Below are 27,715 nucleotides of genomic sequence, written 5' to 3'. Positions count from 1 at the left end.
CCAATACCCTCTGGAGTAAGCAGTCCCCGGAAAGCGCGGGCAGTGCAGGGCCGCTTCCATCGCCCCGTGCGCCAGCGCTTGCCCGCAACGCCACCAGCCACTTACCAGTTTCCTGGAGCCCGGATTCGGCTTTAAGTTGGCCAGGCTAACCCGGGGCAGGGTCCGGAGCAGGTCCAGAGCCCTGGACCCACTGCCCTGCACCGAACCTGCCATGACCCCCCAGGAAGAGCCTCCAAGGGCACCGGGCCGCGTCGGAGCCCACGTGGTCTGGGGCGCTGCTTTACGGCTGCGGCCCCGCCCCTGTCGCAGTGCCGCGAGCGCGCCAGCGCCCTGGAATCCGGCAGCGGCTTCGGAAGCTTTAGAAGACTGACATGTCGGTGTTGCTCTGCCTTTTTTTTTTTTTGTAAATTCGCTGCGGATGTCTTCATGGTTTGAGAGATCGTGGCTTGAGCCCGGGCTTGAACGTCCGGTGTTCTCTTCCGCCACAGCAAACGCGCACTGCAAACGCTGCGGTCTGCGGTCCTCAAGAGGCAGCGTCTTCTCTGACCGCGCCGTGGAGAATGAGATAACCTGAGCGCAGAATTACTAATTTTGAATTTGGCTAATCAAACACAGTGAGATTAAACAATACTCAGAGTCCAGCTAGTAAAATGCCTGGCTAATACTAACCTGTGTAATGAAATTCAACCTACGCATTCCCATCAGTGTGCTTCTACGTCTACTGCATTGACCCACCGAGTTGCTGAGATACGAACTTCACTGAGCTGCTCGTGATGACAGGTGCCATAGGAGCGCTTGGCACGTGTCATCGCTGTGTTGTCAGCCTTATTCGATCAATAGCTTGTGGAGGTAGATGTTACTACCTTTTACGGACCGGGACGGTAAGGGTTGGCAAGGTCGGGTAGCTTGACCAAGGTCTCACAACAAGCGGCAGAGCCAGGACTCACACTTACACTGCCTCCTAGTAGAACAGTAGTGTTTCCTAGGATATAAAATTGAATATCTGCAGCATAGAACACATAACATTATTTTCAAGCTAAAAAATAGCTTCCCTATTTTTGTCTTAAGTGAATGTGGTATAGAAAACAAGGTTCCTTTCTTTTTCTTTCTCTTATTCTTTTTATATTTCACTTGTCTCGCTGGGGAGTTTTCTTTCTGGTTCCTCTTAGTGATCACAAATAGTGAAGGAGAGAAATTTTTGGAGGGGAGCTACTTCTATGTTTAATTAAACCCTTTTCAACTTATTTTAAAACAAGTATAAAATACTACAGAAAGAAAAATTTGCATTCATGCTTTATTTAAGCAATATTTATGAGCAAGACACTGAAACCTGTTACTGAAAAATATACGTGGATGAAGTCAAACAAGATCTCGCTCCCACGTTGTTTGAAATCGAGTAGGACAGACTTTCCCAAATTGAGTATTTTATAAAAGTTAAAAAAAAAAAGTACGTCTCTTGTGGACCTAATAATGCAAATTCAAGAAAAATACAGATATATGAGTTCTATAAAACAATGTGAAGATAAAGTCCAGACTCTATTTAGAAGTACAAAAGAAAATACTGAAAAAAAATAAGCTAGTTCCTGCCTTTAAGAGGTTTCACTTCAATATATTTCATAATCTTTTCTTTAGAATTTTCATACTTCTGAGAGGAAAATTACAAAATATGTTGCAAAATGTGCCCTCATCTACAGAAATATATACAATTTTTTTCTCTACCTAGAAAATCGTTTGCATTAAGTAATGAACTTTTGGATGAGTGTTAACACCAATAATGTTTCTCATGGAAAAAATGTGTATTGAATAAATGAGATACAGGAAATAAAAAACAATGTGCTGCATTTCTTGCAAGTAGATGCTCTTTGTTGTGTAGGTTATATAATGCTATTGGTGAACATCCGTTAATAATAGTGGAAATAATTGTTTGTAGTTAATTGTAGGCCGTTTGTTTATCCCATATCCAACATGTTGATGAAGCATATAAAACTGTCAAAATAATTTAATGAGTTTCATCTGTGTTTTAAGAATGTAGTTTAAGGTGTGTGGTGAATAAGTCATCAACCCTTACCTGAAGCCTATAGTTTTACATCATCATTATCACTGCATGATAATACTTACTAAGCACCCACCTGCTTGGGGTGTTGTGCTATACTCTGTTTAAATGATGTTAATGAGACCTTGCCATAAGAAAACATCTCAACAAGAGATTTAAAGTCCATCCTAATTCCAGTCCCAGTTGATAGTGACTACTGAATCATTACGTAAAAAGAATAAAACAAGCCCTGTAAAGATGGTGTAATTTGAAGTTCCTTGGGAAGGCCTCTTTCTCACACACTCCCAAATAATTTTCCCCTACCTATCCCAGTGCCTTAACAGTCTGCCAACAGAGATGAATTCTTTTGAGCTCATTATTTAGAGTTAAAATTCTCAAGGTGGGTAGAGAATGAGAGAGGGGGATGAAAATAAAAGGGGATAAATTTATCACATGAGGTACTTGGTATGAACCGTAATACTAATACACCGTGCAGTGAAGCATCTGATCAATTTAACCCTCTGTTTCTGAGATTAAAAAACAAAAACATGCATATAAAACTCTCCCATCTAATCTCCCTAAATGAGATCACACATTAAATAATATTTGGCAGGGATGGGAACAGGAGGAGGAAGGGAATTTCAGTTATTAGATTATTACTGATTTTTACCATGAGCCAAAACCAAATCATTTTTATTTTTTATTTATTTTTTAAATTTAAGTGCAAAAGCACTGAAGAGCTTTACTACAAATTACAACCTAGAAACACGTTAACTGAACAATTAAAATTCATACAATCAGATTTAGATATATAACAACACAAAGTAGGAACAGAATTACAGTACAACACAAGACAGATACATGAATTCATTAGAAAATATTGTAATAAATAATTCATGAATCATAGAGCAATTGATTTATGCATAAATATAACTAATTGCCTAACAATCAGTTTATATTAACAAAATCTGTCAAAATCAAGGCAGCCAGAGTTTTACTAAATTACTGTGACAATGGAAATACTGCAATTAAAAAACAAATACAAGTATTTGTACTGTAAACAACTAAAAAAATCAGTCTCACTAAAGTTAGTATACAATTTAATATAAAATTATCATTAGCTACCAGAAATGGTTTAAACAACTTTACTGAGCAGTAGTTTTCTAAAAACAGAGGCACCGTTTTTTCTTTTCCTTCTTTTTTTTTTTAAAATATAAAATACTTGAGGAACATTCAAATAAGTAGAAAGCACATAATGGTTGCTTTCACCTTCATTAAAAGTCTGCTGAAACTGGATTTTTCAGAAAATTGTCAATTAATAAGTAATAACTGGTAACTAAATTTATAAAGTACTTTGAAAGTTTAACATAGAGAATATCTTAATGGAATCACTGGGGGGAAGGGGAAGCCATAAATTTCCCTGCCTTTCCAAGTTTGTATGATCAAAAGTGAACTCAGTAACTAGAAACATTTTGTTTCTTTTAAAAGTTAGGAGTTGGGGGCTGGCCCCGTGGCCGAGTGGTTAAGTTCGCGCGCTCCGCTGCAGGCGACCCAGTGTTTCGTTAGTTCGAATCCTGGGCGCGGACATGGCACTGCTCATCAGACCACGCTGAGGCAGCGTCCCACATGCCACAACTAGAAGAACACACAACGAAGAATATACAACTATGTACCGGGGGGCTTTGGGGAGAAAAAGGAAAAAATAAAAAAATCTTAAAAGTTAGGAGTTGATCATTACCTACAAACTATCAAAAAATATTTAATTTACTATTTCTGACCAAAAATAAATAATACAAGTACTAAAACGCGGCAAATTAACTATAATATTACCTATAAAACTACTGAGCACTGTGAAGTCAATAGCAAAATGATCCCTGATTTTATGAATCCTGTCAAGTTTTTGGTCAGGTCATCTTTTAAATGATATAAAAGTGTTCTGTAAGTATCCCTTTACTATAAACTTCTCAATCAATTTATTAATGTAAATATAGTGTGAGGAATAAAAAAGCTCAATACAATATAAATATTATGTAATGCCTTCAAGCCCCCAAATTTTTGCAAGTAAAATTCTGTATAAAGAGGTCAATAAAATTGTGTTGAAACATTAACTTTGCTTTTCACTGGGGGCGCGGGGGGCGGGGAGGGGAAATACATTAAATCATCCAAGTTCTGGCCCTCACAAAATATGGCTTAATTCTTTAAAAAGAAAGATGACCCTGACATCTGCTGTTTTGCAATCTATTATGTATACTTTCTTGGGGGAATAAAAAAGAGCGAGAGGATTCATACCCTAGCATGCAGGTAACATTAATTGCTGAAGAGGGTTCAGTATAGATCGAAGAGACCAAATATCTACTTGGTTGTGTATTTCCCTCTCTTCAGTTTCCTTATACATATGTAAGCAGTTTTTCAATGTAATAGCTGAAAATCTCTTTAGTATTACATGTATATGTGATTATTAGATACACACAAACACAAGTGTAAAAACACAAGTATTTGACAAGGTGCACTTATTTTTTAAATTCAGCTTTAAGTATTCCTTTTGGACTTAGGAAAACTGGCTTAGAAAAATGATCAGAACCTGACTTTTAACAGAGCAAAGGGGCACTCGGAGAACTGTGAACATATGAAGCAAATCCCCAATCTTTATATGGAGGCACATGCTTTATAACATTTTACCACTAAAACGGCATACTCCATAAATCCAACATGGATACTCTGAACCACATTTTAAAACTGCTATATAAAAATTACTGGTCTCTTTTATGAGGCTAGTAAAAGTTAAAATGCACTGCCCAGCTTCTAACTGCCCAATTAGTAGAGTTTACATTACTGAAAGTTCAAAACAGCTTCAGTGTTAAATATTTGTAAATCCATTTAAGACCCTGAACAAACTGCAAATTTGGTTATTAGCAAAACGATAATGTATCGCCCACCAAAATGAAATCTGTAATTCATTTTTGATAAACTGAAAATGTTTTGAAATGTCACAGCAGCAAATATATTAAAGTTACACTGAGGTTTTTCAATAGTAGGAGTCTATCACAATCCTTAAAATTTAAAGTAGTCATAACATCAACCAACCAGCACATTTAAACCAAAATGATCATTCTCAAGCTTTTTCTGTGCCCATTATAAACATGCTCTAAGTTGCATTCCAACTTTCTTTTCTAATCTTACACATTAGCTTATTTTTCAAATGAAAAACAAAATTAAATTATTTTAATAATTAAATTTAAATTACTTTTTGTTCTTAGTATTCCATCTTATATTAAAGGATTTTATAGCTCCTGGGGTTAACAATGTGTCAGTTTTTTTCAAAAAGTGTATACCTTATAAACCCCAACTTCCTGCTACAACAACTGTTAAATGATAAATATTAAATTTCATTATACATATCATTTAAGGTTTTCTTGTCTATTCCTGGTGGATGCACTTGAGTGCATTTCATATTTCATAGAATGCACTGTAGTGTCCTAATACTGTATATATTAATTTTTCTTAGTATGGAGATAGCTGCGTATTTAAACTCTGATTGGTTGGTTGACGTACTTACAGTAACTCTAAGTATGTTAGGTAAAAATGTTTAAAAACTATTAATATCATATTTCCATTATAAGATGGTTTAACTGAATGGCTGGGGTGGTCTTTCACCTATAAAAATGTTTCACTTGACAATTACTTGTTTTCCCACAACGCTTTATGCTATTGACTACTAAAGAAAACCTCAATCTTTTTCACCTATTTATACAAGGATTAAATACAAACTATCAGAATTAAGTAAGCAACTATATAATTCTGTCCACAGTGAAAACCCTGAATAAAACTTTTTTTCAAAAGGCATGTAAGTGGTTTTTCAACTGCAAAATTTCATGTCTCCTGTCAGAGTGAGCATCTGTAATTCCCACGTGTGTGTATATAGACACACAAACACACACCTGTGCACATACACACACACACACAAACACACGTACAAACATTTTCCTAACAAGTAATCTACACAGGCTTGCTGCTGTTTTTGCAGCTGCCAGTCCCTGAATCTGTCATATTATATAACCCAGTGTCTGGTACTCGGAGTTTCTTCGGAGGAGGAGTCTTCAGTGTTCCAGATCTTTCTTTTACCTTGTATTCTAAAGTGCCGTGAGGTACCCCATAAATTCCTTGTGCTTTGGAAGCACTCATTTTGCCACTCATTACCATTGCAATAGCCTCTTCCATTATTTCATGATCATACTGCCGATAACGGCCACGTTTTTTCCTGGGCTGCTTATTATCTTTTCGATCCAATCCATCTTCAGTATTTTCAGAGGTTCCATCAACTGTTCCATTTTTAGAATTAAGACACAAAGGAGAGAGGTCCCCGGGTAGAAAGTAAGAGTCAACACTTGAGTGAGTTACGGGCCCAGAACATTCTATTTTCTTCTGTTTAGGGAGTATATTTTTCAGTTTTTGGAGAGCTGATCCTTCTAGGACTGGAGAGGTTTTGGAAACTTGATACATAACATCCAGCAGACCAGGACCATCAGGTTGTGGTTTTGAAACAGAACTTACTCGTAGTTGAGGAATTTTTAACTGTACAGTAGGACGTGAAGTTTCATATTGTAGGCTTTCATTTTTTTCTTTAAATTAGATTGAGTTTACTTTTTTCTGTGCGCTCTGCTTGAGCTCTTGCCCACAGGGCTACTTTATGCAGCACTGCACAAGTTTCTTTACTGTCTTTATATGAGTAACTATCACTGAAATCTCGAGCTTTGTTTTTAAAAGATGCAGGCTTCCCTGCTGGTAAGGCTTCTAAGTGGAGAAGTAAAGTTTTTTGAGGTATGCCTGCTTTATTTCTGTCCAGTGCTCCAGACTGAATGTCTTTCAAAGCTTTTGAGAGCAAACCATCTGCAAACTCAGCACTTCTCTCCACATAGTCCTCTCTGTTTCTCTGTAGTCTCCCAGCCATTGAATTTTCAGAAGAAGGATCGCATACGGACGACTCTTCAGATTTTATGCTGGTTTTCTTTGTAGAGAGATCTAACACTCCATCCCCTTGCTGAGTATTTTGTTCTTGCATTCGATTCACAGTGAGGTCTAAGGGGCCTTCCTGTTCTTCCTGAAGGGAGTTTTCTGCTTGATTCATTTGAATACTTTTACATATTAGACTTGGTCCAATTGAACCATTTCTATTCTCTTGAATTTTACCACTTTTTGAAATATACTCAATTGCAAACTGACGTATCATCTTTTTCATTAATTCCTGAGCAACTAGGGGAATGTTAGGATCACAGTTCTGAGGAAGGTCTTTCTTTCGAAAGAGTGCATTTAGCTAATTTTCTGCTTGGCATTCAGTCTTTCAGTGTTGGACTGGCCCTGAGATGACAGTTTCTCTGTTGGTGTTGACTGTGAAGAATCAAGAGATGGTAGACAATCCTTCAAATAAACTCAGGGCTCTTCGTAGCCGTGGTCCATAAAGCCCTTCTAAAATACTCTCAAAACCTACACAGTGCATGAGACGGTGGCGCCAAGAGTCGAGTTCCCGCCGGCATCCTCTCCTCTCCGCCGCGCACCGAGGGCTCCAGCACCGGGCGGCGAGGGCAGCGGCCACTCTCTCTCTTCCCTTGTCCATCCGCGTCCCGCGTCACGCGCCCTCATTTACATACGAGCGGCGCAGGCACGAGGCAGGGGCGCGAGCCCCGGAGCGCCAAAAACAAATCATTTTAAGAATGAGACCAAGAATAGACTCATTTTGTAATGATCAAAGTTGAGGAGCAGAAAACAACCAGAGATGTGCTTTTCCTCAGTGAAGGCGGGAGGAAGCCAGGGGCAGGAGGGCAGTGAATCCCTTTGATACTGGGAGAAAACCAATTCCGAGAGAGCCAATCAGAGGGCACGGGAAGGGGCTGGAAATAAATGTCACCTCGACAAAACCTACCCAGTTGTATCAAAGCTTGGCCCTGACTTCAAGGCCTTCATTCGCAGTTAAATAGTTTCTGTTTTAATTTTATTAAAGTATACTAACGCATACATTTGTTATGAAAAAAATCAAGTCATACAAAATAATAATGAGGGACAAAAGTTCTCCACAGGCAATTACTTTTCACTTTGTTTTTTATTTCTTCCGGTGACTGCCTCCATATTTATAAATTAAAGGATCTCAATCACTAATTGTTTTATCAATTTTTGACATTGTGGATTCACTTATGACAGGTGAGGATTTAGATAATTTAAACTATTTCCTCTTAGTATTTTAGTTATTTTATGATAAACCGTATAATTTAAATAAGGTAAGTACTTCAAACATCTGTTTTTTTGGATTTTCAACTTTCAAAATTATACATTAGCTCCTCACTCTGTGCGAGATGAAGATACTTACACACCTAACCTCTCACACTTCTTTGCTCCTTCTACTTGCCAACTTCTGTTAGCTATATATTTTCTTTAACATTGTTATAGATTATAATGTACTTATACACTTTAAGTGATCATTTAGGGTAAATAAGAAGCTACAACAATCACTGTATTTGCTCTCTCTAGAACACTTTTCATTATTGCCCTCTTTCCTGGCCACAAAGAACTGGCTTTCAGGTTGACAAGCTTTCTTTAAATTCCTGATCACAAACCTTAAGCTGGTCATCCTTTTCCAGGGTTTTAGAAAACTTACTTTTTCGCTCTCCGCGATGACTATTTTGTATGTTCTCTCTTGGCCAATGATTTTCCTTTACACTTCAGAAAAAAGTCACGAGATAGGGAACTTCTCCCACATCCCACCACTAAATGTACAATCCTTCCTACAACTGCATTTATCTTCTGCATCATATTAAAGAGAAGGAAGTGGCTTTTCTTCTGTTAATCTTCAGTCTTTCCAGCTGTGATCTGGACTCCTATGTCTGCTACCCACTTAGGGGTTTAGTTGTTTTCCTTATCCCCTCTCTTTACTGCATCATCAATCTCTCCTCAGGCTGGATGGTCTCTTCATCATAAAAAATGTTGTAATATCGCTCATCTTAAAAAAACAAAGACAAAACACCACTTTTCTTTACCCCGTAATCCCTCTAGCTGAGCCTATTTCTCTGCTTGCTTTCATAGCAAAACTTCTTGAAAGAGTTCTACGTGGACTCTCTTTTCCTCCTCTTTGATTCATACGTTTTCCTATGAATAACCTCCATATTGCCAAATCTGATAAGAAATGCAAATCAAAATCACAATTGAGATGTCACCTCACAAATGTTAGGATGACTATTACCAAAAAACAAAAAATGGCAAGTGTTGGCAAGGATGTGGAGAAATTGGAACCCTTGTACACTGTCGATGGGAATGTAAAATGGTGCAGCCACTATGGAAAACAGTATGGAGGTTCCTCAAAAAATTAAAAGTAGGGGCTGGCCCAGTGGTGTAGTGGTTAAGTTCAGCTCTCTCCGCTTCTGCAGCCCAGGTTTGCAGGTTCAGATCCCGGGTGCAGACATACACCGCTTGTCAAGCCATGCTGTGGTAGCAACCCACATATAAAATAGAGGGAGATTGGCACAGACGTTAGTTCAAGGCCACTCTTCCTCAAGCACAAAGGGGAAGATTGGCAGCAGATGTTAGCTTAGGGCCAGTCTTCCTCAAAAAAAAGAAAAATTAAAAATAGAGGCTGGCCTGGTGGTATAGTGGCGAAGTTCATTCGCTCCACTTTGGCGGCTGGGGTTTCATGGGTTCAGATCCCAGGTGTGGGCCGACACACCATTCATCAAGCCACTCTGTGGTGGCATCCCACGTACAAAAAATAGAGGAAGACTGGGGCCAACCCGATGGCATAGTGGTTAAGTTCGTGTGCTCCACTTTGGCGACCTGGGGTTCGGAGGTTCAGATCCTGGGCATGGACCTAGCACCATTCGTCAAGCCACACTGTGAAAGCATCCCACATACAGTAGAGGAAGATTAGCACAGATGTTAGCTCAGCGACAATCTTCCTCAAGCAAAAAGAGGAAGATTGGCAACAGGTGTGTTAGCTCAGGGTCAATCTTCCTCACCAAAAAAAACCACATTAAAATAGACTACCACATGATCCTGCAATTCTACTCCTCGGTATATATGCAAAGACTTGAAATTAGGATTGTGAAGAGATATCTACACTCCCACATTTATTGCAGCATTATTCACAATAGTCAAGATATAGAAACAACTCAAATGTCCATCAATAGTCAAGTGGATAAAGAAAATGAGGAAAATGCGAGATAGACACACAATTAAACATTATTCAAACTTAAAAATTAAGGAAATACTACCATTTGTAAAAGCATAGATGGACCCGGAAGATATTATGCTAACTGAATACCATTCACAATCGCAACAAAAAGAATAAAATACCTCGGGGTAAATTTAACCAAGGAAGTGAAGGACCTATATAATGAAAATTGCAAGGCCTTTCTGAGAGAATTGGATGACGACATAAGGAGATGGAAAGACATTCCATGTACATGGATTGGAAGAATAAACATAGTTAAAATGTCCGTTCTACCTCAAGCAATCTACAGATTCAACGCTATCTCATCAGAATCCCAATGACATTCTTTACAGAATTAGAACAAAGAATCCTAAAATTTATATGGGGCCACAAAAGACCCCGAATTGCTAAAGCAATCCTGAGAAAAAAGAACAAAACGGGAGGCATCACAATCCCTGACTTCAAAACTTACTACAAAGCTACAGTAATCAAAACAGCATGGTACTGGTACAAAAACAGGTGAACAGATCAATGGAATAGAATTGAAAGCCCAGAAATAAAACCACACATCTATGGACAGCTTACCTTCGACAAAGGAGCTGAGTGCATACAATGGAGAAAAGAAAGTCTTTTCCAAAAATGGTGCTGGGAAAACTGGAAAGCCACATGTAAAAGAATGAAAACTGACCATTCTTTTTCACCATTCACTAAAATAAACTCAAAATGGATCAAAGACCTAAAGGTGAGACCTGAAACCATAAGGCTTCTAGAAGAAAACGTAGGCAAGTACACTCTCTGACATCAGTATTAAAAGGATCTTTTCGGACACCATGTCTTCTCAGAGAAGGGAAACAACAGAAAGAGTAAACAAATGGGACTTCATCAGACTAAAGAGCTTCTTCAAGGCACATGAAAACAGGATTGAAACAAAAAAAACAACCCACTAACTGGGAAAAAATATTTGCAAGTCATATATCTGACAAAGGCTTGATATCCATAATATATAAGGAACTCTCACAACTCAACAACAAAAAATCAAACCACCCGATCAAAAAATGGGCTGGAGACATGAACAGACATTTCTCCAAAGAAGATATACAGATGGCTAATAGGCACATGAAAAGACGCTCATCATCGCTGATCATCAGGAAAATGCAAATGAAAACTACACTGAGATATCACCTTACACCCATTAGAATGACAAAAATATCTAAAGCTAATAGTAACAAATGTTGGAGAGGTTGTGGAGAGAATGGAACCCTCATACACTGCTGGTGGGAATGCAAACTACTGCAGCCGCTATGGAAAACAGTATGGAGATTCCTCAAAAAACTAAAAATAGAACTACCATACGATCCAGCCATTCCACTACTGGGTATCTATCCAAAGAGCTTGAAGTCAGCAATCCCAAAAGTCCTATGCACCCCAATGTTCACTGCAGCATTATTTACAATAGCCAAGACATGGAAGCAACCTAAGTGCCCATCAACAGATGAATGGATAAAGAAGTTGTGGTATATATATACAATGGAATACTACTCAGCTGCAAAACAGAACAAAATCATCCCATTTGCAACAACATGGATGGACCTTGAGGGAATTACGTTAAGTGAAATAAGCCAGTTAGAGAAGGATAATCTCTGTATGACTCCACTCATAGGAGGAATTTAAAAATGTGGACAAAGAGAACAGATTAGTGGCTACCAGGGGAAAGGGGGGGTGGGGGGCGGGCACAAAGGGTGAAATGGTGCACCTACAACACGAATGACAAATATTAATGTACAACTGAAATCACACAAGATTGTAACCTATCATTAACTCAATAAAAAAAAAGATATTATGCTAACTGAAACAAGTCAGTCACAGAATGACAAATATAGCATGATTTCTCCTATAGGAGGTATCTAAAATAGTCAAACTTAGACAAGCAGAAAATAGATTGGTGGTTGCCAGGGGACGGGAGTGGGGAAAATGGAGAGTTGTTGTTCAGCATCAAGTTTTAGTTATGCAGGATACATAAGTTCTAGAGATCTACAACATTATAAACTTAAGAGGATAAGTCTTAGGTTAAATGTTCTTCCCACACACACACACAAAAGCAAAGGGACGTAAGAAATCTTTTGGAGGTGATGGATATATTTATTACCAGGATTGTGGTGATGGTATCATGGGTGTAAGCATATTGTCCAACTTCATCACAATGTATACATTAACTATGTACAATTTTTTAATGTTAATTATACCTCAACAAAGCTGAAAAAAATATAAATTCTCTGTTCTCTTAAATGAGTTCTTAGCAGCATTCAAAGCAGTTGAGTACTTGCTCCTTGAAATACTTTTCTTGTTGGGTTTCTGGATAGCCCATGCTTCTCTCACTTTTAGTGGCTCCTCTTATACTATCTAACCCCTAAATGTTGAAATCTATTTTTCCTATGCAGGTGATGGGGTTCAGGGCATGCCCACACCCCCGCCCCGCCCACCGCAAGATGCACCACTCTGGTATGTGGATTATTTCAAGCTGAAGAAAATAAAGGCTCAGAAGACTCAGGAAGAACATTCCACCTTCTCCCCAACTGACTAAAAGAAATTTAAAATAAAGGCCAGTCCCCAGGACAAGCCATCACCTTAGATAACTCTGGGTATCTGGTAGACTGGGAGGATCCTTGCTAAGCCCATTCTTATCAAAGTTCTATTTACCAAACATTTGCTTTTCCATTTCCAGGAGTTGCCTTCCTCCCCTTTGAAGCTCCAAATCACTACCCCCAACATCCTCCTTGTCTGTAGCTGAAGAAATTTAAACAGGCAGCCTCAGCCAGATGACTGAGTTACTGTTTCTCCTGAGTTTCTCCCATGTATACATGCTATTAAACTTTGTTTGATTTTTCTCCTGCTAACCTGCCTTTTAAATTATTTGACCAGCCATAAGAACCTTAAGAAAAAGGGGTGGGGGAGGAATTCTCCCACTTCCCCAACACAGGTGATCTTAAATGGTTTATAAATTCTCAGGTTTATATCTGCATCCCAAATCTGAGTTCAACTTGTTTGTATTGACAAATAAAAATGGCAAGCAATAGGATATATTGGAGAATATGAGGAAGCCATTTGGTGTAAACCTAATTCGGCCTCACCTTGTCTTTCCAAAAGGGCCTGACCGTGGCTGTTGAGCATGCATTGTATATCTGCTTTAGATATTCCCTATGGCAAGAACAAAGGCCCTTGAGATAAAGGTGCAACTTCCCTCCCTCTCCCAAAGTTGGCATCTCCTTAAGGCTTAAGCGTCTTTCCTTAGGCTAGAAACTGATTGCTGTGCTCACCTGTGACTGCCCAGCTCGAGACAACAGACTTGCCTCCTGCTACGCCCTCTGAGATAGCAGACCCACTACCTGCGGTGTCCATCAAGAGCTGTGCCGACAGGGCAATCTTGTGACTATTGTGGGAGGGACATTTCAATCATATGTGAAACGTCCTGCTTGGCGGTATATAACCACTCTGTACACCTCACTTCTTTGGTGCCCTTTCTTCCTGTGGGAAGAAAGGCCCCGGGCCATGGTCCTCAGATTTCAGCTCAGAACAAATTCACCCATATTTTCGTTTATAGATTGCTTATGGATTATTTTCATGGACAGTATCTAGCTGTTTAATTGATATCTTGACTAGGATGTCTTCATAACATAGTCAGAAGGAAATTCTAGATATCCAACTCTCTGCCACAGTCCCCCCAAAGTGCTCTTCCCTTATATTCCCCATCTCATTAAATGGCACCTCCATTTATCTAGTTATTAAAGCCAGCAACCTAAGAGTCTTCTTGATGCTTCTCTTCCCTAATTCCCACATAAACAAGACCTATCTTTTTGATCTGCAAACACCATACTTGTTCAACCCCCCTTTATCTTGCCTAGAACAATGCTAGAGTTTACTGACTGATCTACTTTCACTTCCACTGTTGCCCACTTCCAGTCCATTCTCCAAAAGTAGTCAGAGTCTCATTACCCTTCAGTGACTTCACATTGCACTTACCATGGCCTGTAAAAATCAGGCTAATCTGATTCTTTCATGTCTCTCTATCCTCAAAGTGCTGGGAATACTGCAGTGAATGAAACAGGCAAGTCTTCTATTCTCATGGAGTATTCTGGGGGCTTTTTTTGGCAGGGGGTGGGGAATAGAATAAAGAAGTGCAGATAAATAAAACCATTTCTGAAAGTAAAGAGTACTATGAAGACAATTAAACAGGGGATTGTGTTAGACAGCAACTGATATTTGCGGTGGGTTTTAGACTGCGTGGTCAAGGATTGCCTCTCTGAAGGGACATTTGAACTGAATGATACAAAGGAATTTTTAGCACTTTCTCAGCAAAGGTTTATTTCTTGATTGTATCATAATCTCATCAAGGATCATCTGGGAACTCTAGTTTTTATCTAATTCCAGGACCCAGGCTGAGAGAGCAGCCACCAAACTGAAACTTGCAGGTTGCTGTGACAAAAGGAAGTAAGATTCTGAAGGGCCTCACACCAGCAATGAAAAGCTCTAGTCTGTAAGTGACACAGATTTCTTCCACCTATACTTTATTAACCAGAACTATTCACATGACCCCACCCAAACCAAGAATCTGGGAATCGCAGTCCTACCACGTCCTGGAAGGCAGAGAATCAGAAATATTCGGAAAACATAATTAACTACTACTATAGTCCTTCATGTTCACAGGGGAAAATATAAAGGAGGGAAAGTCATAGATACATGCATGGTAGTGGCAGGAGTTCTCCTACAACTGTGCAAGGCCATTAGAATTGCTAGTTCTGGTTCCTCTGGGAGGCATATGGTAGAAACAGAAGACAGTTTGGTGAAGCTTTCCGAGTCTTGCTGCTATCTGATCCCTCTAATACTGAGGAAATGGTTTCTTACTGTTTTGCAGACCTGGAAGAATGAATCCACAGAATGTGACCTCATTGTCCCTACTCAGGATTCTAGTTTGCTCACTTCAGTCAAGGTGCCTTAAACTTTTCTAAAAGTCAAGAACAGTCTGGAAATACATATATTCTCCATATCAACTTCTCAGAGCAAAAATCAAAGAAATGGGCACAAGACCGGCTCAATGTTTTTTATGAATGATTGATAATATTAATTTGAAGACTATTTCTTACATATTATACATCCATTTGTAGAGGGAGTAAAAGGTTATAGACACCACTAAGACATACCTGCTTTTTCTTCTAGCATTTTCAGTTTGTCTTTTTAAAAAACTTAATCCTTTGTTCTGTTTGAAATCTTTCAATTGTGAAATATTTCAGGACTGATATTAAATGTGACTAACACTAAGCCAAATACCTATGTGCCCAATACCCAGCTTATGAAATAAAATATTATAAAAATAGTCATAGGTCTTGTTTTTGCACGCTTTTTGGTGAGGAAGATTGGCCCTGAGCTAACATCTGTTGCCAAGCTTCCTCTTTTTTGTCTCCCAAAAGCCCCAGTACATAGTTCTATATCCTAGTTATAAGTCATTCTAGTTCTTCTATGTGGGAGGCTGCCACAGCATGGCTTGATGAGCGGTGTGTAGGTCTATGCCGAGGATCCGAACCAGCGAACCCCAGGCCGTGGAAGTGGAGAGCATGAACTTAACCACTCGGCCATGGGGATGGCCCCCTATAGGTCTCTTTTTATACCTAATCACATTCCTCTTTCTCCCAGCTTCCCCAGAAGTAACCACTATTCTGAATTTAGAATTTATCCTTCTTGTGCTTTTCTTTGTACTTTTACTACATCTGTATGTATCTGTTATCAATATGTAGTATTTTTGAGATTTGGGGTTCTAGCAATGATGGGGTAAACACAACTGGATTAAAAAGAAAACAACAAGACTTATCCTCCCACCACACACAACTAAGAAACCGGACAAAACATACAGTGGTTTCCAGATATTAGACAACAGTCAGTGAAAGATAATGATCTCTGAGAGAAATGAAACAAAAGATGTGAGCCATATTATTGCCCCAGCTTACAGCCTGGAGAGAATTTTTAGGCTATGTGCAGGCAGGAAGTACCCAAACGGAGCCTGCTGGTTCCAGGAGCTAAAGATACAGAGCTCATACAAGGAAATCTTATGAGCATTTATGGGATGAAGTATGAGAGAAGACAGATCTGCGCAGGAAGAGCTCCAAATGAGTACTGATCAATGCAGGTGTGTGAGGAAACTACTCAAGGCCAGTGAAAGACCATGAGAAAGATTCAAGTATAGCCATCCCAGAACTCACACAGGGCTGGTAATACTCTATATTCCCACTAGCCAAATAAAAAAAACCTCCTAATACAAGGACATTCTCAAGAGGGTATCACATCAGTGTTGGGACCAAATTAGTCCTATACTAAAAGTTGTACTGGATCCACCTAACAAAGCAAGAAAGCAAGCCTCAAAATGGCAGAGTTGATTACAAATGGCTTAACTGAATCTCAAAACAAAGCCTGAAAATATTTTAGAAAAAAAATACAGAAACTCCAACAACTAAGAAAATAAAATTCACACTATGTGGCACTTGACAAAAAAAAAATTACCAGATATGCAAGAGACAGGAAAATAAGACCTAAAATGAAAAGAAAAATCAATCGATATGAACAGACCCAGAGATGACAGAAATAGTTGGCAAGAATGTTTAAACACTTAGTATAAATATAGTTCATATGTTCAAGAAGGATGAAAGATGAGCATTTTAAGGAGATATGGAAGATGTAAAAGAAATCTATTCCTCAGCAATATGAATTTACTTAACACTACTGAATTGTGCTACACTCATAAATGGTTAAGATGGTATATTTTATATTTTTAGCATGGTAAAAGAACCTTTGTTAATCTAAAAGGAAACAAACAAAACAAACCACAAATAAACATCTAGAAGTGAAAATACAATGTCTGAGAAGAAAAACAGTATGGTTAAAATTATCAACAGGTTAGACACTGTAGAAGAAGATTAATGAACTTAAAGACAACAGAAATCATCTAAAATGAGAGAGAGGAAAGATTGGAAAAAACTAAACATCAGCGAGCTATAGAAAAACATCATGTGCCCTAATACAGATATAACTGCACTCCCAAAAAGGAGGAGACAGATAGGACTGAAAATTTTGAAGGACTTACGGATGAAATTTTTCCAAATTTAATGAAAACCATAAACTCATATTTCCAAGAAGCTCAATGAACCCCAAGCAGAAGAAACAAAGAAAACTACACCAATGCACATCATAATCGTATTGCTTAAAATCAGTGATAAGGAAAAAACGTAAAAGCAGCCCAAAAAAAGACACGTGTACAGAAGAAAAATGAGAATTACAGCAGACTTCTCACTGGATTGAATGAAAGCCAGAAGACAACGGAGCAACACCTTTAAAGAGCTGAAAGAAAAATAATGGTTGCCCAGAATTCTATATCCAGTAAACATACATTTCAGAAATGAAAATGAAATAAATACTATTTCAGACATATCAAAGCTAAAATTCATCACCAGCAGCCCAGCAATATAATACATATTAAAGAAAATCCTCCAGACAGAAGGAAAATGACACCAACTATAATTCTGGATATACACAAGGAAATAAAGAGCACTGGAAACGCAAAGTTTGTGAGTAAATACAAAATACACTTTTCCCTAATTTTTAAACATCTTTAAAACATTACTGACCGGTTAAAACAAAAATGTAACAATGCATGTGGGGTTACTAATATATGTAGAAATAAAATGTATATCCACAATAACCTAAAATCTAGGAAAGGTGAAATGAAAGTAAACTATTGTAATGAGCTTATACTATACATGAAGGATAATAATATGATCAGAAGGTAGAGCGCAATAAGTGGAAGATGTCTAATATAAACCCTAAAACAACTTATAAAATAAAGAAAACAAAGAGTACAGATAACATGAAAAGAATATTGACTTATTCCTAACAAGTCAATAAAGGAGATTAAATGGAATTAGAAAATGTAAAATTTTCTGCCTTCTAAAAGAAGGCAGAAAAAAAATACAAAGAGATCACAAATAAGAGAGAGAATGAATAAATAGCACAATGGTACATTTAACCACTTTAATCACAACAACCAGTAATCATTTTAACTGTGAATGCTGTAAAAAAAATCAAAAGGCAGAGATTTTTGAAACAGGAAAAGATAGAGACTGTCATGAAAAGGTAGAGACTGTCAAATTGTACGGAAAAGAACAACAACACTAAATACATATTCACCTAATGACAGAACTTCAAGATACATAAAACAGAAAATGATAAAATTAAAAGAACTGCACCAATCCACAATTATAGCCACTATTATAGATGTCAATACCCTTCTCTCAATAAATGACAAATGAAGTAGACAGAAAAATCAGTAAAGGAAGACCTGAATAACTCTATCAACCAACATTCTACCTAACATTTTTCCCAAATACAACTGGATCACTGACCAAGATAGACTGTAAGATTGGCCGTAAAGAAAGTCTCAATAAATGTAAAAGAATTCAAATAATAAAAACTATGCTTTCTGGCCACAATGGTATTACATTAGAAACTAACAACAAGCCAAAGCAATCTCGAGAAAAACCAACAAAGCTGGAGGTATCACAATCTCTGAATTCAAAACATACTACAAAACTACAGTAATCACAACAGCATGGTACTGGTACAAAACACACACACAGCTCAATGGAACAGAACTGAGAGTCCAGAAATAAAACCACACATTTACGGACAGCTAATTTTCGACAAAGGAGCTAAGTACAGACAATAGAGAAAGGAAAGTCTCTTCAATAAATGGTGTTGGCAAAACTGGACAGCCACAGGCAAAAGAATGAAAGTAGACTATTATCTTACACCATACACAAAAATCAACTCAAAATGGATTAAAGAGATGAATGTAAGACATGAAACCATAATACTCCTAGCTGAAAACATAGCCAGTATGCTCTTCAACATTAGTCTTCGCAGTATCTTTTTGAATACCATGTCTCCTCAGGCACTGGAAACAAAGAAAAAAATTAACAAACGGGACTACATCAAACTAAAAGTCTTCCCCATCAACAAAATGAAAAGACAATCCACCAACTAGGAGAAAGTATTTGCAAGTCATATATCCAATAAGGGGTTAATTTCCAAAATATATAAAGAACTCACACAACTCAACAACAACAAAACAAACAATCCAATCAAAAAATGGGCAGAGGATATGAACAGACATTTTTCCAAAGAAGATTTACAGATGGCCAACAGGCACATGAAAAGATGTTCAGGGGACGGCCCGTTGGCACAGCGGTTAAGTTCACACCTTCCACTTTGGCAACCTGGGGTCTCCAGTTCAGATCCCGGGGGCAGACCTACACAATGCTTCTCAAGCCATGCTCTGGCAGGCATCCCACATAAAATAGAGGAAGATGGGCACGGATGTTAGCTCAGGGCCAGTCTTCCTCGGCAAAAAAAGGAGGATTGGCAGCAGAAGTTAGCTCAGGGCTAATCTTCTCCAAAAAGGAAAGAAAAGAAAAGATGCTCAACATCACTGATAATTAGAGAAATGCAAACCAAAGCTACAATGAGATATCACCTCACATCCATTGGAATGGCTATTACTAAAATGACATGAAATAACAAGAGTTGCAGAGGATGTGGAGAAAAGGGGAGCCTCATATACTGCTCGTGGGAATGCAAACTGCTACAGCCGCTACGGAAAACAGTATGGGGATTTCTCAAAATATTAAGAATAGAACTACCATACAATCCAGCTATTCCACTTCGGGGTAGATATCCAAAGAAGACGAAAACACTAATTTGAAAAGATACATGTACCCCTATGTTCATTGCAGCATTATTCACAATAGCCACAACCGGGAAGCAACCTAAGTGCCCATCAACAGATGATGGATAAAGATGTGGTATATGCACACAATGGAATACGACCCAGCCATAAAAAAGACGAAATTGTGCCATTTGAGACAACACGGATGGACCTTGAGGGTATTATGCTAAGTGAAATGTTAGACAGAGAAGGACAAATACTGTATGATTTCACTCATGTGGAATATAAACAAACAAACACACAAACACACAGAAACAGAGAACAGATTGGTGGTTACCAAAGGGGAAGAGGGTGGGGGAAGGCCAAAAGGGGTAAAGGGGCACATATATATGGTGACAGACGGAAACTAGACTTTTGGTGGTGGACATGATGTAACTTATACAGAAGCTGAAATATAATGATGTACACCTGAAATTTACACAATATTAAAAACCAACGTGACCTCAATTACAAAAATTTTCAAACTCAGAGAAAACAGTATTTGAAAGAGAACTGAGGGGCTGGCCCCGTGGCCGAGTGGTTAAGATCACGCGCTCCGCTGCAGGCGGCCCAGTGTTTCGTTGGTTTGAATCCTGGGCGCGGACTGGGCACTGCTCATCAAACCACGCTGAGGCAGCGTCCCACACGCCACAACTAGAAGGACCCACAACGAAGAATATACAACTATGTACCAGGGGGCTTTGGGGAGAAAAAGGAAAAAAATAAAATCTTAAAAAAGATAACTGAAAAATCCGCATATATATGGAATCTAAACGTATTTCTAAATAACTCATGCATCAAAGAAGAAATCCCAGAAGAAATTTTAAAATATTTTGAATAGAATGGAAATGAAAGCATGACATATCAAAATTTGTGGGGTATACCCAGGCAGTTCTTAGAGGAAAATTTATAGCATTAAAAACTCAGAAGAGAAGAGAAGAAAATTCTCAAAACTATGGTTAAAGCTTAAGAAGCCAGAAAAAGAAGAGCAAAGTAAACCCAAATAAGTAGGAAAAAAGTAAATGAAAGGAAGAAATCAATAAAAATAAAAAACAACCAAAAATGACAAAAAGAGAGAAAACCAATTAAACCAAAAACGATTTGTCTGAGATCAATAAAACTGACAAATCTCAAGCAAGTCCAATAAGGATAAAAAAGAGAAAAGACACAAATAAATAATATCAGGAAAGAGAGAGAAGACATCACTACAGAACCTTCAAACATTAAAAGTGATATGGGAATAGAGTAGACAATTTTACGCCAACAAACTAATGACTTAGATTGAATAGACAAATTCCTTGAAAGACACAAACCAGCCAAGTTGACTCAAGAAGTAATAGAGACAGGACTTCCAGAATGGTGGTATAAGGAGCTCGGCAGAACATTTCCCCATGAAACGATCATTTAAATGATCAAAATTGGAGCCAGCCTGTGGCACAGTGGTTAAGTTCGCACATTGCACTTTGGCGGCCCGGGGTTCGCCGCTTCGGATCCTGGGTGTGGACATGGCACCACTTGGCAAGCCATGCTGTGGTAGGCATCCCACACATAAAGTAGAGCAAGATGGGCACAGACGTTAGCTCAGGGCCAGTCTTCCTCAGCAAAAAAAGAGGAGGATTGGCAGCAGATGTTAGCTCAGGGCTAATCTTCCTCAAAAAAAAAATGGTAAAAATTATTATTATTTTTAAATTTAAATTTTCTGGAAATTGTCCTAATGGCATACAGCAAATTAAAAAACATTTACTCAGGAAAATCTAGTAAATCTGGGTAAGAACAGCAAGTCTGTGCCATTTGAGCCATGTCCCACTCCTACCTCCACCCCTCCTACAAGTCGGAGTGATCCAGCTTTACAAGAAAATGAGACCCTCTCTCTCCTCTTAGCTCGCAGTCTAGGGTGAGAGTTTCTCCCTGGGAGAGCAGGCTGCTGCAGTCTCTAACGTTCTCAGCTTCATGTTGCAGAAGTTCTATTCCAGGCAAATGTAGCCAAGAGGACTGGGGCTCTGTTACCCCAAGTAGCCCCTACTTGGAAGGTGGACCTCTACCACAGGTAGGAGCAGGTTGAAAACACTGGGCCCTGAGCACCCACACCCCAGCTTGCTGACAGGATGCAGGTTCCATACCAGGAAGTATGTCACGGGCTGAAGTGTGTTCCTGAAAAATTCGTATGTTGAAGTCCTAACTCCCAGTACCTCATAATGTGATTGTATTTGGAGAAAAGGTCTTTAATGAGGTCATTAGGATGGGCTCTAATCCAATATGACTGGCGTCCAAACAAGAAGAAGAAATTTGGACAAAGACTCGTCTAAAGGGAAGACCTCGTGAAGACACAGGGAGAAGACGGTAACCTACAAACCACGGAGAGAGGCCTCAGAAGAAACAGCTCTGCCCACAACTTGATCTTGGACTCCTCACCTCCAGAACTGTGAAAAAATTAATTTCCGTAGTTTAAGCCCCCCAGTCTGTGGTAATTTGTTAAGGCAGCCCTAGCAAACTAATACAGATTTTGGTACCAGGATGTAGGGTGCTGCTGTAACAGATACTTAAAATTGTGGAAGTGGCTTTAGAACTGGGGAATGGGTAGAGGCTGGAAGAGTTCTGAGGTGCAAGTTAGAAAAAGAAACCAAAATTGAAGATTTGAAAGTTCTCAACCTATCTACATTACAAAAAAATGAGAAAATCTGTTCTGGAGAGAACATCAAGGGTGTGGCTGGACAATCACTCACTAAAGGAGCCCAACAATAAATCTGAACCGAAAGATGGACAAACCCGAAAACTTAAACACAGACTGATGGAGATTATGCAATCTGAGGAGCAGAGAGAAAAAAGAATGAGGAAAAATGAACAGAGCCTTAGAGAATTGTGGAACACCATTAGGCACACCAACCTATGTGTAATGGAAGTAACAGAAGGAGAGGAGAGAGAGAAAAGAGCAGAAAAATATTGACTATGTAGTGATCGAAAACTTCCCAAATATGATAAAAACAATATATATCCCTGAAGCTCAACAAACTCTAAGTCGGAGAAATGAAAGGAGGGCTACACCAAGACGCATCATGGTCAGATGTTGAAAGCTGAAAGTATATATCCAAAGGAATTCAAAGCAGGGACTCAAACAGATATTTTTATGCCAATGTTCATTGAAGCATTATTCACTAAAACCAAAAGGTGAAAACAATCCAAGTGTCCATCCACAGATGAAAGGATAAGCAAAACGTAGTGTATATGTACAAAGGTATATTATTCAATGATAAAAAGGAATAAAGATCTGATACATGACACAACATGGATGAACACTGAAAACATTATGCTAAATGAAATAAGCCATGCAAATGGACAAATACTGTATGAATCCACTGATATGAAGTATCTAGAATAGGCAAATTCATAGAAATAGAAAGTAGATTAGACATAACCAGGGGTTAGAGAGAGGGTAGGGTGGAGACTTATTGCTTAACAATTACAGACTTTCTGTTGGGGGTGATGAAAAAGTTTTGAAAACAGTGGTGAAGGTTGCACAACATTTTGAATGGAATTAGTGCTACTGAATTGTACACTTAAAAATGGTTAAAATGACAAATTTTATGTTGAATATATTTTACCACAATTTTAAAAAATCAATAATGTAATATATCGAAACCCACTGAATTGTACACTTGTAATGGGTGAGTGGTATGGTATGTAAATTATATCTCAATAAAGCTGTTTTTTACCCTTAATAAAAAGATATAAAGAACATAACTAGCTTTATGCCTACTAAGGAAATTGATTTCCACTTCAGGCCTAGATGACTTTATGGCTGAATTCTACTAAACATTTTTTTTCGAACTTTACAGAAGTATAATTGACAATAAAAATTGCATGTACTTAAGGTGTACAATGCAAACCGTTGATATACACATACATTGTGAAATGATTATTACAGTCAAGTTAACTAACACATCCATCACAGTTACTTTTTTGTTGTGTGTGGTGAGAACACTTCAGATCTACTGTCTTGGGGCTGGCCCAGTGGCATAGCAGTTAAGTTTGCGTGCTCTGCTTTAGCGGCCCAGGGTTCACCGGTTCGGATCCTGGGCACGGACATGGGAACCACTTATCAAGCCATGCTGTGGCAGGCGTCCCACATGTAAAGTAGAGGAAGATGGGCACATATGTTAGCTAAGGGCCAATCTTCCTCAGCAAAAAGAGGAAGATTGGTGGCAGATGATAGCTCAGAGCTAATCTTCCTCAAACAAAACTACTCTCTTAAAAAATTTCAAGTATACAATACAGTATCATTAACTATAATCACTATGCTGTACAATAGGACCCAAAGGTTATTTGTCTTATAACTACAAGTTTGTACCCTTTGACAAGCATTTCCCTATTCCCCCCCCACCTTCTTCCAAACATCCCAGGAGGGAGTATACCAGTTCTACGCAAAATCTTCCAGACTTTTAAAGAGGAAGGAATACTGTCCAACTCACTTTATGTAGCCAACATTATCCTGATACCAAAACCAGATAAAGACATTACAAGAAAAAAGAACTATAAACCAATATCCCTCATGAAAATAGATGGAAAAATTCTTCACAATTTTTGAACAAACAACTTATCATGAATTGAGTGAAAAAACAAAATATATCATGACCAAGTGGGGTTTAACCCAGGAATGCAAAGTTGACTTAATGTTAAAATCAATTAATATAGTTCACCATGTCAACAAACTAAAGAAAAAATAATCATTTTAATATATATATAAAAACATTCGATGCACAAAGATTCATTCAGTACAATAACTCTCAACAAACAAGGAATAAAAGGGAATTCTTTCCACCTGATAAAGAGTATCTACAAAAACCCTACAGTTGACATTATATTTCAGGATGCAAGACTGAATGCTTTTACCCTAAGATCTGGAATGAAGCAACAATGTTTACCTACCACTTCTATTGGAGGTCCTAGACAGTACCGTAAGGCAAAAGAAAAAATCAAACATGCAGATTGGAAAAGAAGTAAAACTGTCTTTATTTTCAAGTGCATAATTGTCTAAGAAAACCCTGAGGAATCTACAAATAAAAGCTACTAGAACTTTTAAGTGAGTCTAGCAACATTGCAGATACGAGGTCAATATGCAAAAATTAGTTACATTTCTATGTCTAGCAAGAAATGGTCAAACTGAAATTTAAAGTACCATTTTCAATAACGTAAACATGGATTTTCTAGGAATAAATTTGAGAAAAGATATTCAGGACTATACACTGAGAAGTGTAAAACATTGCTGACAGAAATCCAAGATTACCTTAATAAATGGAGAGAGATACTGGTTCATGGATCGGAAGACTCAGTTGTCATTTTTCCTCAAATTGACCTGTAGATTTGAGAGAATCTCAATGAAAATCTCAATAGGTTCTTTTGAAGAAATACATTAGTCAACCCTAAAATGAATATGGAACTACAAAGGATATAGAATAGCCAAAACAACTTGGAAATAGAAGAGCAAAGTAGAAGGACTAAAACTACTTGATTCCAAGCTTATCATAAAGAGACAGTAATCCAGACAACGTGGTATTGGAATAGTCACAGGCCAGCGGAACACCATAGAGAGTTCAGAAGTAGACTCACAAATTTATGGACAATAGATTTTTAAAGTAACAGTTTTATTAAGATATAATTCACATACAATACAATTCACGCATTTTAAATGTACGATTAAATGGTTTTTCGTATATTCAGAGAGTTGCGCAACCATCATTACTATTTAATTTTAGAAAATTTAGGTCACCCACAAAAGAAACCCTGTATCAATTAGCAGTCACTCCCCATTTCCTCCTGAATCCTCCTACCCTGGCCCTAGGCAGCCACCAATCTACTTTCTGTTTCAATGGACTCGCCTATTCTAGACATTTCACATAAATGGTATCATACAATATGTGGTCTTTTGTGACTGGATTCTTCACTTAGTTTAATGCTTTCAATGTTGTAGCATGTATCATTTCTTTTCCTTGCTTAGTAATATTTCATTGTATGGATATACCACCTTTTTGGTTATTTATTCATGAGTTGATGGACATTTGCTTCCCCTTTGGGGCTTTTACAAATCATTCTGCTATGAGCATTTGTTTACAAGTTTTTGCGAGGACATACGTTTTCAGTTATCTTGGTTATATACTTGGGAGTGAAATTGCTGAGTAACTTTATGCTTAACCTTTTGAAGAACTGCCAGACTTTGGAAAATATCCCAAGCAGTTGCACTATTTTACATTCCCAACAGCATGAATGTTCCAATTTTTCTACACCCTAGCCAACACTTACCTGTCTTTGGTGATTATGGCCATCCAAGCAGATGTGAAGTGGTATCTCATTTGGTTTTAATTTGCATTTCCCTATTAGTTAATTATGTTGAGTATTTTTTCATGTGTTTATTGGCCATTTGTATATCTTCTTTGGAGAAATGTCTATTCAAATCTGAGAAACCATTGCCTAATCCAAGGTCACAAAGATTTAAATCTACGTAGTCTTGTAAGAGTTTATAGGTTTAGCTCTTGCATTTAGCTCTTTGATCCATTTGAGTAAATTTTTGTATATGGTATGAGATAGCTGTACAACTTCATTCTTTTTATGTGGCTATCCTGTGGACAAATGATTTTTGACAAAGAAGCCAAGAGAATTCAAAGAGGAAATGATCATCTTTTCAATAAATGGTGATAGGAAATTGGAGAGCCATATACGCAAAAAAAAGTCTTAATCGTTGTTTCACACCATATGGAAATATTAGTTCAAAATGGATCATAATAAGTGTCTAAATATAAGAGCCAAAATTATAAATTTTCTAGAAGAAAATATAGGAGAAAATCTTAGTGATGTTGGGTTAAGCAAAAATTTCTTAAATAAAGCATAAACTAAAATAAAAGGCATAAACTATAAAAGAAAAGTCAATAAATTTGACTTCATGAAAATTAAAAATTTTTGTTCCTTAAAAGACACATAAGAAAATAGACGATCCAGCCACAGATTGAGAGAAAGTGTTTTCAAAACACGTATCTGACAAAGTAACTGTATCTAGAATAGACATAAAATTCTTACAACTCAATAATAATAAGAGAATCCAGTTTATCACATGGGCAAAAGATTTGATCAGATGTTTAAACTAACTATTTTGGAAAACATTTTGGCAGGTTCTTAAACAGTCAAGACTTCACCTTCCAGTTGATTCAGTACTCCCACTCCTAGAGAAATGTGAACATACATGCACATGAAAACTTGTACAAGATTCTTTATAGCAGCTTTATTTGTAATAGCCCCAAACCGCAAACAACTCAAAAGCCCATCAGCGGGGGAACAGATAAACAAATTGCGTTATATCTATATAATGGGTGCTACTTAGCAATAAAAGAAATGACAACTGATACAACAACATGGATGAATCTCTAAACAGTGATGCTGAGAGAAAGAAGTGTTAGAAAATGCAAACAAATCTATTGTGACAAAATAATCAGAGGTCTCCTGGGGATGGGGCACAGAGGGAAGAGACAGGGATAGACTACAAAGGAGCAAGAGAAGTTTTGTGTGTGATGGATATGTTCCTTATTTTGATCGTGGTTATAGTTTGAGTAGTATATAACAAGACAAAACTTATCAAATTGTACACTTTAGGTATGTGCAGTTCATTGTACATCACATATCTTAAAACATCGGAAAGAAACAATAT

At 37.9% G+C, this 27,715-nt stretch overlaps 1 protein-coding gene and 1 pseudogene across 1 annotated transcript in view; both read right to left on the bottom strand.

Annotated features, from left to right (window-relative positions):
* Positions 1-27,715, bottom strand: part of LOC138922075 (large ribosomal subunit protein uL15m-like) — a 414,353-nt gene that overhangs the window by 6,745 nt on the left and 379,893 nt on the right. Inside the window, 2 exon segments of the mRNA XM_070258904.1 lie at positions 106-570; positions 25,307-25,375. Of these exon segments, the coding sequence (XP_070115005.1) occupies positions 106-570; positions 25,307-25,336 (495 nt within the window). The 5' untranslated portion in view covers positions 25,337-25,375.
* On the bottom strand, positions 2,720-7,790 carry LOC138922064 (ligand-dependent nuclear receptor corepressor-like protein pseudogene; annotated as a pseudogene).

The sequence above is a fragment of the Equus caballus genome, unplaced genomic scaffold, assembly GCF_041296265.1.
Source record: "Equus caballus isolate H_3958 breed thoroughbred unplaced genomic scaffold, TB-T2T haplotype2-0000448, whole genome shotgun sequence".
Classification (NCBI taxonomy): domain Eukaryota; kingdom Metazoa; phylum Chordata; class Mammalia; order Perissodactyla; family Equidae; genus Equus; species Equus caballus.
The sequence above is the reverse complement of the archived record's forward strand: the minus strand, read 5'-3'. Positions and strand labels throughout refer to the sequence as shown.